Source organism: Sciurus vulgaris, assembly GCF_902686455.1.
Source record: "Sciurus vulgaris genome assembly, chromosome: 2".
Taxonomy (NCBI): Eukaryota; Metazoa; Chordata; class Mammalia; order Rodentia; family Sciuridae; genus Sciurus; species Sciurus vulgaris.
Window position 1 is genome coordinate 187490476 of NC_136462.1, and position 17072 is coordinate 187507547.

General features: G+C 43.0%; 1 protein-coding gene across 10 annotated transcripts in view; it reads right to left on the bottom strand.

The window, feature by feature from the left end:
• PTPRT (protein tyrosine phosphatase receptor type T) overlaps positions 1-17072 on the bottom strand; it is a 1026485-nt gene that overhangs the window by 175351 nt on the left and 834062 nt on the right. For all 10 annotated transcript variants that reach the window (XM_079126897.1, XM_079126896.1, XM_079126893.1 and 7 more), the window contains exon 13: positions 11413-11449. In XM_079126897.1, the coding sequence (XP_078983023.1) occupies positions 11413-11449 (37 nt within the window). The remainder of the gene's footprint in view (positions 1-11412; positions 11450-17072) is intronic.

Consider the following 17072-nt stretch of genomic DNA (forward strand, 5'->3'; position numbering starts at 1 on the left):
CTTCAATAGCATCCTGAATTTACCTTCATCATAGCCTTTATCACTGTATTGATATATATTCAATGGCTTCCCACGGGCTGCTACCTGTTGAGTGCTGGCTACGAGCCAGGCATTACACTAAGCACTTTGCTTGCATTAGTTCATTAAGTTTGTACATTAACCCTGCAAAATAAATGGTATTACTGTCGTTGGTTTATAGATGGTAAAACTGAGACATGGCACATTTAAGCCTAGAATCTAAGACTGTCCAAATTCAGAGGTGAAGTTCCAAATCTCTAAGGAATTAGGGACCATGTGCTGAGATCAAGTTACACTCAATAAATCCTTATTAAAAACTATCTGAATATATGAAATTCTGATTCAGTATTTTTCACTCATTAGTTGTATCACTTGGAAAATGACCTACATTTCTAAAATTGAGTTTTTCTACCTATAAGGTGGGGGTAATAATAGGTATCTCATGAAGTGATTTTTTAATGATTAAATGGAAAAGAGTTAAAACTTTAGTTTGGTTGGAAAGTCCAGAGGAGATGCCTCCCCACCTCCAGGGCTAAGCTCTGCTTAGCAGTAATGGCCAGCTAGCAGGGGTAGGAACAGAGGGACAGATGGGAAGTTGGAATGGGGAAAGGTTTACAAGGGGACAAGCAGAAGAGAAGCAGAAGAGGAGTGATAGATCCTGGGTCTTAGCAAAATACAAGGGAAAGCAGAAATAGGAAAAGGTGTTATGTATATTGTGCTAGCATTGACTAGGGTGTATCAGTGTGATTTCTCCTTTTTAGGCATATGGCAGAGACCCAGTCATCCTCCAGTTAGGCTGTGTCATGTGACAAGTTCTTGTTAACCAACTATAGTAGAAGTGGCATGAGTCATTTCCAAGTGAGGCTATTTGAGACCAAAGTTACCACCTCCAGGGTTTCTCCTCACCTGTAGTGGCCACATGTATTGTAGATGGCATAGTAACAAATCTTTGTGGTATTAAGCTAATGAGATTTGGTCATTAACTTGTTATTGCAGCAAAGCCTATCCTATCCTGACCAATCCAGCTAGAAAAGAGTTGAAAGTCTCATGCTTCCTCATGTTTCTCCTGGTTCCCCTTCCATGTGACTTTTTTTTTTTTTTTTAAAAACTGGGAATTTCATGACCCTTCTCTCTTTGCAGTTTCTAGGTCCTGTCTAGTGTATTTCTGTCTATGTGTCCACCATGAATGAAAACATTGGGACTATGCAATAAAGAAGGAGTCCAGATATGAAGCATCTAACTTCCAGTCTGACTTTTTTCCCTTCTAAAGCAATGAACATTGAGTGTACAGAGATATTGCTGGGGTACAGATGGTCCTAGAGCAAACAACCTTGAAGACAAACTAATTTCTTGGCTTATTAGCTTCAATATGTTGTGCAAGTAAAGAAAGCTGAGAGCTCCTTGAGCATCTCACCTTCTACCCCAGATTCTAGTTCTTAACTTGGACATCATGGGATGCAGGCTGAAGTCCATCACGCCATAAGAATTTTTACCATCAATCATTACTGGAAATGAGGTGTGGGAAGGGACTGACAAACAGGAGACAGGGGACCCTGCCAGTGGTCCATGAAATCTCACTCACTCCATGATATTCAAATGGTGCAATGGAATCGGATTTGAGTCATAATTCTCAGAGACCAGAGAAATGAAAGTTGTACCCCACTGTGTACAATGAATCAAAAAATAATAATAAGATAATAATTCTTAGGGACCTGAACTTTTTGTTTACCCCCTCCAGCATATATGGCTTCATTGTTTGAGCAAGGATAACGTGACTACCACCAGTTATTTAGTGTACAATATGTGGGCTTTACTTCTGTCATCTCATTGTAACCTCATGTTAACATACACAGCCCTGTGACTGGCACAGGGCATGTGATTATTTTTTGCAAGCCTCCTTTTCCCTCTTGGAACACTACATCGAGATCCCATTAATGGATTTTAAATTTTCTTTATTTCTAACCCTTGTTTCCAGTCTACCTCAGCTTTCCCCCTTCCCTCATTTCCTGGTTTTAAGAGGGCTCCTTTTTCCCTTTTAGTATGTGTCTGCTTTGAAACCACATATTTGAGTGAAAGTCAACTCAGGTGTCTCAAGTCTGCAGTTCTAGTTGAGAGGGATGGACTGGGATGCCCCAGGTACCTGCTGGAAGGATGAGTCAGTGTTGGCCTTTGTTTTCCTGGACTAGCTTTGGTCTTCCTGAGTAGGTGTGGAGAAGGTGTGTGTGGGAGGAGTTTGAGAATCTACATGGTGAGAGGTAAGGGAAGCACAGAAGAAAACCAGAGAGATGTGACAGGTGTAGTAGCAAGAAAAATATTAAAGAAAGGATTGGAATACTTAAAGGTCATCTTTGGGTTATTTTTTGGTGTCTTTATATTTCTTTTCTTCCATCTTCTTACAAGACCTTTAGAAAAAGTCATCTTATTCCATTGGCATTTTAGGACCCAGAAAACACTGGATAAGAGCAAAGGGTTCAAGGGTCAAGGAGACCTAGTTACACTCCTGCAAGTCTCCCAACTCCTGGGCTGGAAAATTCATCTCATTGAACTTGGCTATGGAAGAATAGCAGTGCCCTGTTCTAACCCTTCAAACATACACTTGGAGTTTCATCTTCTGAAAGTCTGGCAGAATTTTAAAGGACTGAACAACAGCATGAGTTTTCCATGAGACTACCTCACCACAGTTATTCCTCTCACAAGTGACCTTTCATTATGGTCCTACCCTAGCTGCCATAGCTAGATTTGGGCATGTCATGGTCCTGGGTCTCTCCTGAAATTACCAGACAGGTATAGAGGGAAGGATGGTGTCATAGTCAAAGGATGAGAAAAATCCCACATGTGGTCAAAAAATATATCCCTGCTGTATAGGATCTCATTTAAACACAATGGTCTATGGATGCAAATGTGAAGTGCTGAAAGCTGAGGCCAGCATGATTCCTGTACCTTTGAGGTTTCGGCACTTTGAATCTGGCCTGAGTCCATCTAACAAATGGCCTATGTGTAGAATTATATGAGAGGTAAGTGGAGTCCAGGTTTTGGTTGTCTTCTTCAGAGAATGGAGAGGATGGACCTATGCCTTGTAAGTCTGGATCTTTAGCAGAGCCTCAGAAGGCCAGGAAGAAGAAAGAAAGGAAGATCACTGTTTATAATGGATCATGTTCTTGAATATTGAATAGACAGGATTAATGACCCTGAGCTTAAAATCATGCTATTGACTCATAGACGTTAAGTCATTTGTCCCAGGTCAAATAACTAAGTTTTACAGGTAGGTTTTGAACACAGGTGCCCCTGCTCTCCCATTATCCCATGCCACCTCTCAAGGTAGCTCTGTGTAAGGCAGAAGGTTCCATATAAAACTGGATCAACAGGGATGCAGATTTCCTAATGGTGGCAGATGCTTCCTCCATCTCATTTGGCTTCCCATTCCACCTGTGACTGGTCATTCTGTGGATAAGGGACCCTGTACACACGACCCTCCCTCTGGACCCCAGTATCTGTAAAATGAGGGCACCTCCCTAGAGGATGGCTATGTGTTGTCCCTTCTAGTGCCTGCAGGAGTGATGATCCATTATGGAGAGAGGAGAGAAAAACGCTGGATGAAATACTTCACCTCAGGCTTAGCCCTTATAAAAAGAAGGCCTGTTTACAAACGACCATCACCCTCACCTCTTGCCTATTGCTGTTGACAATGGTTTTAGTTCATCACTAGCACCAGACAGGACAGAACTCTTGGTGACACTGGCCGCTTATCTCATGCCTCATTATTCTAGAGTTCAGCTTTCAGCACCTACTCCAAGGGGGTTGTTTTAATGGGATCGTTAGAGAGTGTTTACTAGATTAAAACTGTAGCTGTCTTCTGCAAAGCAACTCTGCAAATGGCTTTATGGGTTTCCGGATTTATTTTGTCTCAATGACTCGGCTCAGTTTGCAAATCAAATCAAAGCTGATTTTTCTAACTGCCACTCCTGAGCACCCAGCGGGAGTCTGCAGAACCAGCTGTGTTCCCATGAAGGCTGGCACCAGAGTACTGCTGCCTGCTGGAGGCCAGAGTGGTCCCAACGAATGGAAGGCAGGCAAGCCTGTACCTGCATGGCCATATCTGAGATTGGGTGGCACGGGGAGCGGGGTGTAGGGAGCAGATCAGAGGAAACAAATTTTATTTTCTGGAAGTAGAAAAGGCAGGATTATGTGGCCTCAAGGACTGAGGAGCAGAACTAATAAGGAGCCAATCTGGACTCATAATATTGAGGTTCTTTTCAACTAAAAGAGAAGGAACTCTCTTAGGAAGAAGTGAGATTCCTCTCCCAACAAAGACACAAGCAGAGATTGGTTGGGCTCTTTGTTAATGGAGATTATGGATAAGACAGTTGAACCTCTATCTTACTTTCACTCCTATTTTCCAAGAAAACTGTCCTGACATATATCTTGCATTTAAAAAAAAAATGTGGCCTTGGAAGAATAATGACCTATTGGCTCTCTATCCATTCATCTAGCCATTGATCCATTGATCATCCATTCATCTATCCACTGATCCATTAAGGCATCTACCCATCCATCCACTATTCATGCACCCATTCATCCATCCACCCATCCATTCATGCACCCATTTGTCCATTTGTTCATTCAATGATTTATTGGACACCAATGCATGATAAAATTGGGGATGAAACAGTGCTCAAAATAGGCATGGTATCTGCACCTACGTCACTTAGGGTCAGGCACATTAAACACCTGGGCAAGCAAATACATGTGTACAAGATGCTGTGAAGGTAAAGTATGAGGTAGATTGCAGGTGAAAAAATGTTGGGGATAGGTAGTAGATTGGAGGTCTTTCTTAGGAATGAGGATTTCTTAGGAAATGAGGTTTAGCTGCTTCTAAAAGATGTTTATCTGTTAAGTAGACACATATGGTGATCAGAACACTACAGGATGAGCAAAGATCCCAACTTAACATAGTTGAAGCAACTTAACATAGTTGAAGAGATGAAAGAAGACCAGTGTGTTGCAGTGCAGTGAATAAGAGCCTCCATGAGCCCAGAGGGTGAGAAGGGGCCACATAAAAACTCAGGAGAGACTGGTTGGGACAGGGTTTACAGGAAAGAGGAAGTGGCACGTGAACAGAGGGGTTCTTGAAGGGGAATCAGTGGGTGAGGAGTCTTGGATGGAACTTGACATCAGTTTCTCACAAAGGAACTGACTGGTATGGTTTCAGAATTGAGCAACCAGGTCAGAAACAATTTTCCCCTTGGCCTGCTCCGAGGCAAGAATTGAGATACTTGGGCCAGAAGGGCATGAACTGAGATTCTTGGCTTCTCCTTCAGCAGCTGCATGCAGCCTGGGGTATCTTCCACCAAATGCGATGAGGTTTCTCCCAAGAGAAGGGTTGCTTTTTTTCCTGTTGGAGCTTCAGCACCTTTGAATTCTAAGTACCCCACCCCAAGTTTTCACATGCCCCGTTTTCTCAAGAAACTCTTTCAAGCAGGTTTGGCTTCCATTTTCAGCCTCCATTTCCAAGGCCAACCCTCATCTTCCAAATGCAGGATAAACACTGTTCAATGCTTCTAAATGTCCCGCCTCACTCGCCTTTCTCACAGTTCTTATTTTAACTGCAGGAGCAAAACTAACTTTTAAATTGATCCTTTCTGCTCCTTGATTTTCCACTGCCTTCTCTTCAAAGTCTGAATAATAGCTTTATTTCTAAACCAAGGCAGTGCTTGTTTACCCCATGGCTGCAGTTTTTTCTCTACAGCTCTGAGTTGATCGACTCCCAGGGCTGGAGTATGCCAAGCAAGGGGCTTTGAAATGCCTTTTTTGCTCTTGGATTTGAGGCAATTCTGTTAGTGTTTTGCTGCTTCTCACCCCAAGGATATAGCACATTGTGCATACACTAAAAGCCCCGTGGAAGGTGGGGCAGAGGTTGTGGGTTCCACACACAGTTCTTTTTACAGGTGGATGCCCCATTGTGCTGTAAGGGCTCACACCTGGGACTTTCTCCTGGGCTTCATTCAAGGTTCAAAGATTCCACTTCTTTAGAACCACCTAAGAGATTAGGGTAGATGGAAGGAAAAAGGAGAGGGAAGTGCCCAAGACTGGTCAACCTGGGAAAGAGGTCCAAGTCCTGGACTTCTGGTCTCAAGACAGGACAACTTTGGAAAAGATTATATTCCACTCCAGACCTAGCCTATGTTTGACTTCATCTAGGAAAGATTCTTGCTCAGCCTCTCCCATTCTCTGTTCTATTTTCTTCTCTCACAGACTTCTTTTGAGAGTCCTTCCTTCATGTATCACGAGCCCCTAAATCCTTGCCTCAGGCTCTGCTTCTAGGAATCCTGCCCTTAAGACAAGTCCTACTCATATTTATCTCTTCATGGATAAATTCCACGTCCCCTCTGCAATTGTTCCCCCATTCTGAGTCCTCTAAATCTGCAAAGTTAACAATAGCCAAATCCTGGACGAGGGACAAAGTAAAGAGGAAAATCAATCTGGATCAGTAACCACAAGTCCTTCCTTGGTGAGAAACACTGCCTTCAAGCCTTTTGATCTGAGCCTATCCTAATCCCAGATTTAACCCTACTAGCAGCAAGTACCAAATCACCACACCACAGTCTCATTGCTGGACTTTCCATTTGAGGTTCTATTGATAAATAAATACTTGAAGTTTTATTCATAAATAAATATGTGCTTCCTGGTGGAATATGGTTCTACCTAATACATCTTCTATAAATACAGGAACTGGACTCTTTATGTGAGACTTGGGCCAGGGCTGTGGTTCCTCTCACAGTGTGAGAACCAGAGTGAGCCTTTGTTTTGGATACTAAGTGGTTTCCTGTGGTAGTTGAGAAAGGACAGTGAGGGAAGAGAAGTCCAAAAGCCTTCTATATTGCACCAGTCTCAGAGAAGCAGGGACGCAGATAATGGCCTGGGAACATACAGCTGTCATTATTTACTGGGCCTTTGGCACCATGACCACCTCAGTTCCCATGAGGTACATTTTGCTTCTCTTTGGAGGCATTGGTCACAAACATGACTCTGTCTTTATTTGTCACCATCATTCACTTCATATCTGTTTCCACACTAGCCTGGGACTTCCTTGAGGACAGGTAACTTACTGGTTTACCAGAAAATACCCAGTTCCTGTCACGGTGCCCAGCTTAAAGGTGTTCACTGAGTGAGTTCACAACCTGAAGGAAAGAACAGTCATCAATAATCATGATGACCATTTTTTCCAAACACTTTAACGGATGCTGTGTCATTTGATCCCTGTAACACACGAGGTGGTAGAGGCCGTTGCATGCTGGGGTTGGTTTATGCCAGCTCACTCAGTTTGCTACAGCCAATTGATAAACACTCAAGAGTTTTTGTTGAGCCAGTTGCTCCATCATTGGTGATTTGAAAGTGGATAGAGTGCAGGTATTGGTATTCCTGGGGAGTTGACAGATCAGGACGCTTATTCTACAGAGAGTGGGTTTTCAGCAAGCCAATGACAGAAGGTGTGTTCAGCAAAGTTCTGTGAATGGAGAGATGAAGATCACTGTAGATATGGTGTGGCCAGGTTTCAGGGAGACCGAGTGGACCCTCATGTCTCCGAGCCTTGCTGCAGAAAGATGCTGATTCCAAATGGGTTTATTCATTCAGCAAGTATTTTTCTAGTGTCAGCTTTGTGCTAGAGGTGTCCTGTTCTGGCAAATCTGATTGAGAAGCCAGTGGTTAGTGAGACAAATGGCTCCTCCTCAGAGCTTTTCTCACCAGGCAATGTGGGTGCCTCCCCAGGGGTCCTGCCCTTCCCTTGCCCAGAACTGTGACTGGGTCAGCATATAATACCTCACCATTACATGAGATCTAGGGATGGTCCTGCTGCCCCACACCCAGATCCAGTGTGTTGGGCCACTGTCTGCTCCCAGCTCAGGGCTGCTTCCAAGGATCATGCAGCTCCCCTGCCTGAGACAGCCCCTACCGACTTATTTTAAGAGCAAGAATCAAACTGGACCTCAATCCTCTGTGGTCCCTTTTGGTGGGACTGGTTCCTGATCCTGGCACACCCTCAACACCTATTGGGATCACACTGTGAATAGTGAAGACAGTCTACCCTGGGAACAATGTGGGCATTGCCCTGTCTGCACAGGTCCTCTTACGCACTGAATTTTGTACTCCCCTGCTCTCTGAACTCCTAAATTTTTATGTTGAAGTCTGACTTTCTGGTACCTTCGAATATGACTTGATTTGGTAATAGATTTTTCTGATGTAATTAGTTAAGCTAAAGTGAAGTGGACCTCTAATCCAAGATGACCATTGTCCTTATTAAAAAGGGGAAATCTAGACACATACATGAACACAGAGCAAATGCCTTGTGAAGATAAGGCAGAGAACTGGATGACACTAATACAAGCCAAGGAATGCCAAGGATCACCACAAATCACCAGAGGCTAAGAGAAATGGAGGGAACAGATTTTTTTCTCACAGCCCTCAGAAGGAACCAATCCTGTGGACAACGTGATTTCAGACTTCCAACCTCCAGAACCGTGAAATGATACCTTTTTGTTGTTTAAGTCATCCAGTTTGTAGACATTATCAAAGTAGCCACAGAAAGCTAACGCAGGTTCCTTGCTTTGCAACCTCTAAGCTGGGCAGTACTAAAAGGAGAGCGGGTGAGTAACAGACATTACAGGCAAGGACTGGTGAGAGCCACGTATTGGAGCCAGGCACAGATCTCACATCAGAGGCACTGGGATTGGGTCATGTTGGGATGATCTGGAATAAGTTCTTGGGCCTGTTCCAGGTGGTAACTGTCTGGTTCTATGAGATCTACAAAGCTGACCACAGACACTGGCTGGACTCTCCAGGGTCAGAGACAGGACAGTAGCAAGTTGCCTCATGACCAGAGCACTGGCATGTGATTGCACAGCAGGGGCTGGATGTCTGCCAGCAGACCTGTGAGAAAAGCACCGTGGTGACAGGGAGGTAGAGGAGACTAATGACCCATCTCTGGGACTTCATATAAAGTCTGCAGGACTTCCCATATCATGTTGCCACTGCTAAAAAGAATATTGCTTTCAACAAGACTTAGAAGAAATCTAATCCAGGTAGTCAGAAAAGGGTGAGATGGGTCAAATATTGATTCCTAGCCTTAGGTCCTTCATTCGACCTCCTCCATGTGGACGATGCAATATGCCTTCAGTGGGCCCTGGCTGCTGCAGGCACAGTGATTGGCATGGAATAGACACTGACCAAACCCACGCGTCTTTCTCTTATCTCCGCACGCCCTGCGTACCCTTCCCATCTGCTGTGGTGTTAAGAGAGGCCACTTCCTAAATGACGGTAAACTGGCATGTGGTATTATCTGGCTGTCTGCCTGTATCCAAGTGCTACTAGAGCCCCTGTTTCCTCGGATGCAAGTGTTGACATTTGCTCAACTGGAAAACTAGAATGTGATGCTTGGAGTTCCCAGGGCCCTGGCCCCTCAGAGCCCTGCCTGGGTTTGACCAGCGGGCATTCGCACCCACTTGTGATTCCTGTCCTTTCACAAACCCACACTTTGCCTGACACACATTTCCACTGAAGGAAGACTGAAACCTGGAGGTCAAACAAGAGAACCTGTGCTAAGGAGAGGTAGAGAACTTTCCTCTTCTAGGTTTTTAAACGACACTGCAAGCCCCACGGCTGAGCAGTGCAACTCTGGAGATGCCAGCATGGTGGCCCTCTAGGCCTCTGAGGACGGTGGTCCTGAAATCTCCAGCAAAGTTTGATTTCAGATATTCTCTCGTTATCCCATGTGTATGCATTGCCTGGCAGGTCACACGTTCCTAACTCCCAGGTCAGAAAACATGACTGGCTAAATACGTTTAGGAAGGCCTATGTCGCAGAGGATATCCTTAGAACCCCACACAGCCCCCAGGGAGCAGAGCAGTCACACCCCTCCCTTGTCTAGAGGTCAAAAGCTACTGGGGAGCTATTGGGCATCATTGTGCAGAAGGAGGCTTCCGTTTCCTGCCTGCCCGGGCTGCCTTTAAGGGGCCTGGTGCAGACACCCAGCTGCCTCCATCACTCTCTAGAGCCCCCGTGCTACCCAACTGAAGGTATTCCTCCTTCTACATCATCTGTTTCCCTTCAGAGGAGAAGTTGGCTGAAGCCCGTGATTTGTGTCACCTTTTCTGCAGACCATCAACACTCCTTGCCTCACAAAAGAGTATTTTATGTCTTTCCATCTGATACTTGTGTTTCTGAGAGGGAGATGTTAGGGACATGCCCACCTCTGTGACATGTGTGAAATCAGGATGACTTCTTGTGAGTCAGCCCCAGCGTTTCCGTCTTCTCCTTCCTCCTGCCCCTTCCCTCTGGTGCCTGCAACCTGAGATGACTGTCTTCAATGTTAAACAGGTCATGTGTGATGGGTCTCAGTGCATGCTGTGTCAAGTTGCTATGGTATTTCCCTCTCTCTTTCTCCCCATGTCTGTCCCTCTCCATTCCCAGGTCTTCCTGTGTGTGTGTGCATGCATGTATCATGTTCACAGACACACTGGAGAATGCCTTTGTCTATTGTTTACACCTATGATTATATGCCTATTTATATTTGTAATTTTTATCTCCTTGGAAGCAATCTACAAAGCTCTGTATGCTGTGAGTAAATGCAAGGAACAGAATGCAATTTGGGCCTATGAGTATGGAGGTGGGGGGAGCTGCTGTTAAAAATATCAATTCTATAACAAAAAGATAAACCTGATTCCTAACCATTCAACCTTGTAATAGGTTAAATGATAGCAAACCATTCATTGATTTTGTTTTTTAAAAAGAGTAATAAACAGAAACATGTACCAATTGAAGGAGCCAGGCAATTCAATTATAATTAGGAAAACAGAAGTGATGAGCCTGAACAACGCTGTCTTCATTTTTGGGGGATAAGTGTTGAAAATGCCAACCACATAACAATGTGGTGTTTGTTTTCTCATTATTAAAGGCACCAACACTAATCACTTCATATTTGAAAGCCATATACCAATTGAACAAGGTACAAAACCCAAGAGACGGGGCTGATAGACATGCTTAAAGAAAAACACCCTCAGAAACATAGAGCCCAATACAAGGAAGATGTAGAGCAGGGGAATATTTGAGATGATTCATACTCATCACTTCACTGAATAATGTACCAGTCTGCCTGTCCATCTGTCCATCCATCCATCCATCCATCCATCCATCCAGTAAATATGTTTTCAGTTCTTTTGCAGTAGGCATGATTCTACTAAAATGTTCTTAGGATGTGTGGTCTAGTACAAATGGCCCAATGAAAAGTACTTTTCTTCCTTCCATTCTTTAATTTTTTGGCAATGCTGCCTAAACTTTCCCTTTGTGCTAGAGGGAGAGACACTTATATTGCTGAAAACAGACAAGGACACGCCAACATACCTTTTGTAGCCAGACGAACACAGTTGATTTTTGTCTCCTGTGAACAACAAAAATGAGGTGCCAGTTAATTAGCTGTTGGTTATGTAAGATTGTTATATAAAGAAAAAATATACATATATATTTGTACATATACATATGCATGCATATGTATTTTTAATTATAATTTAAAATTTGTCCTTTCCATTTTTTTTCTCATTGGGATCACCTTTTAGTTCCATTTCTATATTTCTTTTCAGGCTTGGAACATATGTTGTGCTTTTTGCTTCCCCAGACAGAACTACATTTCACATACTGCCCAGCACCCAAAATCTTAAGCTGTACTTAGTGGGCATGTTGTGTGACTGGTGTGCCTCGCTCAGGTGCTTGAGTTAGCAGCTGGAACTAGGGACTCCTTGGGAAACCTTGTTACAAGCAACAATACATCTGAGTGTACAGGCTTGAAGGGATACTTTGTAAGAGCCCAATCTATATGAAACATGTAAGAATAAAGCTACAGAGTTCATGTTCAGAAAGTCACTTTGGCCCTGAGCTCTCTGGTAGAGGTCTCAGCCTTCATGAATAACATTGCCTGAGCATTTGTGTGGCTATAGAATCTCTTTGGGGTGAACTATCTAGTTCTTGTTGGCTGTTCCCCAAGTGAACAAGATCTATAAATCTGTGATGTTGCTGGGTATGCCATGGAGTTACAGAAAAGTGTGCTCTGGCAGAGTCAGCTTAGTTTGCTTTAATGAGATTCATTTCTCAAGAGGCCCAGGAGCCAATTAAAAGTTCCAGTTGAGGGGCTGGGGTTGTGGCTCAGTGGTAGAGCTCTTGCCTTGCATGTGTGAGGCACTGAGTTCAATTCTCTGCACTGCATATAAATAAATGAATAAAGTAAAGGTTCATTAACAACTAAAATATGTATATATTAAAAAAAAAAGAAAGTTCCAGTTGACTAAATTATAACCCCAATAACTGTCTGAATGCAATGTAACAATGAAAGTAAAAGCAAAAGATGCAAAAAATATGTTATCCAAATCAATCATTTTTGATTTGTGAGGCACCAAATCAATAATTTCTCAATAATCCAGTGCTTTCTCTACTGCCCATCATTCAGAAGGAACCGCTATGTCTTAGAGGCACTTGTGTTAACCAGGCTAGAAGAGGTCATTCTGCAGTAATCAAACCCACAAACTTCCATGGCTGGAAGCAGCAACATTTCTTTTCTACTCAAATTGCAGGTCTGATGTAGGTGTGTGGTTGAGTCTGAAGGTTGGGGTTGGGGGTTCTCCAATCATTATAATCACTCAGAAACCCAGGTCGGTGCCTCCCCTGTGATCCCAGGGGAAAGAGTGCTGAAGAGCCAAGCTCTGACCATCAAATGCTTTGGGTCAGAAGTGACACTCCCATTTCTACTCAAGTTCGATTGGCTAGAGCCTGTCACATGACTGTGCTGCATTTCAGTGAGGTGGGGAGATAGAATCTTCCATGTACCCAGAAGTAGAGAAGAACTGGTAACATGAACATCAGAGTCTATTCCATCTATGCACACCTCTGAATGCGAGAAACGGTCACTTTTGTTAAACTCAAGTATGGCTCCCCATAATTATGCCCAGTGGTCTCCATTCCACTTCTTCCAAATGCACAGAAAGTCAGCCTTTCCTCGTGCAGGAAACATGTCTGGATATTGCAAGCTGGTTCTTGGGTCCATTAATGTTCTTCTCAGCAAATCCTCATAAGAGTTTCATCTTTTCAACCATTCTAGCTACTCATGCTGGGACATCTTCTACTTTGTCCCTCTCAACAAGCAGTGACTAGAAAGGGAAGTGGCAGTCTACATATGTCTTGCCACTATGGGACTGCCTAGGCTATCACTGTTTTCCTTACTTGTACTGGGCTTGTAGTAATTTAGTCAAATCCTAACCCAAGTGCAGAACCATACTTACCACCATTGAGTTCTATCTTGTCTGATCTGATTCCCACAGCTTAGCATCATATTCTCTACCACCTGCAAATTTTTGGAAATATTTTTCCTCAATTTTATCCAGATTAATAATGTAAGTAGTAACCTCAAAAATACCAGAGGTAGAGCTCTGTGGCACATACTGGAATCTTGCATCCCTGTTGACATCAGAATCTTGGAACTAACTAATTACCAAATACCTAATTACTTAGGTAATCAGATATGCTCAATAGCTCATTTGCTTATGCCCTGTATTTTTCCACAATAATATCTTGAGAATAGGGTCAAATTCATTTCAGATACAGATACTCTGTCTATTGCATTTCCCTAACCTAGCAACTTGGGAACGCTGTCAAAGAAGACTGGGTTGGCACGACTTGTTCTTTGGATCAAGTATTTCCTTTTCTTCCTTTTTATCATGATGAAAATGACCCTTTTTAAACAAGTAATTGTTTCATTTTATACAAAAGGAAAATCAGAAATGTTAAAAAATATGACAAGCCATGCTTCAAACATATGAAGTATGAGATGTTCATATGAAATTTGAGCCCGGTTATACTTAATAAAAGAAAAAAACTTTTTTTTTTTTTTTTTTTTTTAATAAAAGAACATACTCAGAAGATAGAAATGAAATGACTGAAAGAAAACAGAAAAATAAAGTGGAACTTCCTAAGGGTGATATCCCAAAAGCTGAAGTCATAAGTGAGTTAAAACTTGCAGACAATGATCAAAGTAAGCAAGTGAGTTACTAGTTTTCATGTTGGGACAAAGGTTCTTCAACTCCATTGGCTTTCATTTATCAGCTTGGTTTAAAGGGCCTGATAGGGTTAAATGAGCCCCAGAGAACTGAACGGGGGAGACCACCAGGGTGACCACCTCTGAGAAACTGCACAGAACAGGAGAGGCATGGAGACCGAGAGATGGTCAGAAAGCTCTCCCATTTCACGTCGGTGGAAAGGAAAGAGGTTTTGCATAGGATATTAGGAAACCTGTCAGTTCTGTGCAGGATTATTCGATAAAGTGGAGGGCAAATGTTGGATGAGGCCAAAATCATTGGAGTAATTTGTCAATAAAGCCATCCTTGGTATCCAAGAGAGACAAGTTCCAGGAACCTCACAGATACTGACCATAAGTGAGCTCTCTCTATGCACAAATTCTGCACCGCTGAATACAGAGTTAATTGTATGTATCTTCACTTTAAAGAGATTCTATCAATTCTCTCTACATCTAAGAACATAGTCTCAGTAAATAACCTTGAATGTAGGAAAGGAAAGGATTTCTAGTCCAAAATGTTGGTTCCAGTGTTCTTATAAAACCAGGAGCAAAGTATTTGTCTAACCATACAGGCGGGGTAAAAGAAATTGTGGTCTACCTATACAAGGGAATATTGTGTTTTGTTTGTTTTGTTACTGAGGATTGAACCTGAGCGTACCCTAGCACTGAGCAACATATGTTCCAAGTCCCATTTTTTGTTTTTCTTTCTTTCTTTTTCTTTTTTTTTAATTTTAAGAAAGGAACTCCCAAAGGTGCTGAAACCGGCTTTGAAATTGTGATCCTCCTGCCTCAGCCTCCTAAGTAGCTGGGATTAAAGTCATGTGCCACTGTGCCTGGCACAATGGAATATTACAAAGTCAGCTGTGCCATTCAATAACAGGGAATGGTATTCATTAGGAAAACACTAAACGAATAGAGGGAAGTACTATTTTTTATTATGACCAATATGTAAATCTAAGCACTTAAAAAATAAGTCCTGAAGGAAATACACTAAATCTTAGTTATTGTTGCACTGTTATGTGTATATATATAAAATACACACACACACACACACACACACACACATAGACAAGTATACTAATCTTATATATAGTTTGACAAATTTCCCCCTAGGTAAACACACTTGTCCTTCAGGCCCCTTCTAGTCATTTCTCCCCACAAAGGTGAACACTAACCTGCCCTCTGTGGGAGTGTTCTCTAAAACCTAGCCACATTGAAGGGAAGCCGGGGTAGCCGTAATGAGCTACTCTCGTGCCTTCTGCTGCCCATCACGTCGTTCATGAGAAGTTTCTAACTCTCCTTAGAATCATCTTCCCTTCCAGGATTTCAGGCACTGTACTGACACCACCCTTCCTACACTGCACTGTTCAGAGCCTCTTGCCTATAATCTAGAGCATGTGTCTGGTTAGGCTGAAGTCTTCCGGACTCAAATATGAGTCTGACAAGGCCACTTTCTCCTGTGTTCCTGACAATTTTAATTTCAGAAGCAATCTGTCTCTGTTGGTTAGAATTAGGCACAATATAACAAAGCCCTGAGTCACTCTCCTGACCTTCTGGGTAACTGAGTAGTCAGCAAGCAAATCGGAGGTAAGCTGGGCATTCTGAATTCTTTCAGATAGGAGGTCTGGCCAGTGCGCATATGTCCAAAACCCCAATCAGATCAACAAGCAGGAAATGAGTACTTTCTTTGTGCTCTGCTTATATAAGGCTTTGGAGAAAGGGAAAAGAATGGTGTAGTTTCTATTCTTATTTCTAGGACTGCAATACATGCTGGACAGTTCAATTCAGTTTCATTTCCTCACTATTTCATGCTCACCCATGTTTTACTTCTTGCTCCAGACTTGAAAATCTGCACACAGTATTCAACAACTTGGGGTAGAATAGAATGTCTCTCACTATTGTGCTTTTATTGAGACTTGCTTCTCCTCAACGCTCTGCCTGTGCTGTGCAATACTGAGCAAGTCACCATCCCTTTCTGTGGACCGGTTTCCTCATCTATCAAATGATAGAGTAAGGGGTAGAAAAGGACTTCTTGGTAGAGAGGCAGGTCATTGTAAAGTTGTTCTTCAGTGTTGAATCTGGTCCCAGCTGCTGAAACATAACTGCTTTTTCAGTACTCTGTTTTCTTGATACCACTCTATACCATATTTCCCCATGCAAACAATTTTAAGCTAGACCTACTTAGCTGGGCACAGTGGTGCATGCCTGTAATCCCAGCAACTCAGGAGGCTGAGGTAGGAGGATTGCAAGTTCAAAGCTAGCCTCAGCAATTTAATGAGGCCTAAGCAACTTAGTGAGATCCTGTCTCAAAATAAAAAAATAGAAAGGGTGGGGAGGTGGCTCAGGGGTTAAGTGCCCCTGGGTTCAATCCCTGGCAACCTCTCACCCCCCAAAACAAAGCTATGCCTACTTTAATTTCAAGAATGCCTTATATCCGGGCTTTCTGATTACCCTGATTTTAGAGAGGCCAAGCCTGACTCATCCAGCCATCCCTCCTTCACCTATTTCCTGAATTCACAGGACGCCTGTTCAAATGAAGAGCTCACAGGTGAGTGTCTAAGTCTTCAAGTGTTTCCATAACTGCTGTGCGTCATCCAGGAGGAGTGAGGGTAAGTTGCATGGATGACCTGGTCAAGAAGCCCTGGGTACCTTGCAATTCTTATTTGATTGTCCCCCCTTGGATTCCTCACTTAATATGATAGGGATTTGCCCCCGACGCCATGGTTTTCAGGTCGTCTTCCCAGGTTCCCCGGTTTGTGCCTTTGTCTTCTCTAAGGCTGAGCTTCCCCAGCTAATCCACGTGGAGTCGTGCCACTGTGTTCCCAGTTACTGTGGCTTATGACTTAATTTTCTGTTAAGACTTGGGAAACTGATAGCCTACCTGCTCCTTTTTCATGATGATCTGGTCAGTCAATTAACATATTTATTGAACTCTCATTATGTG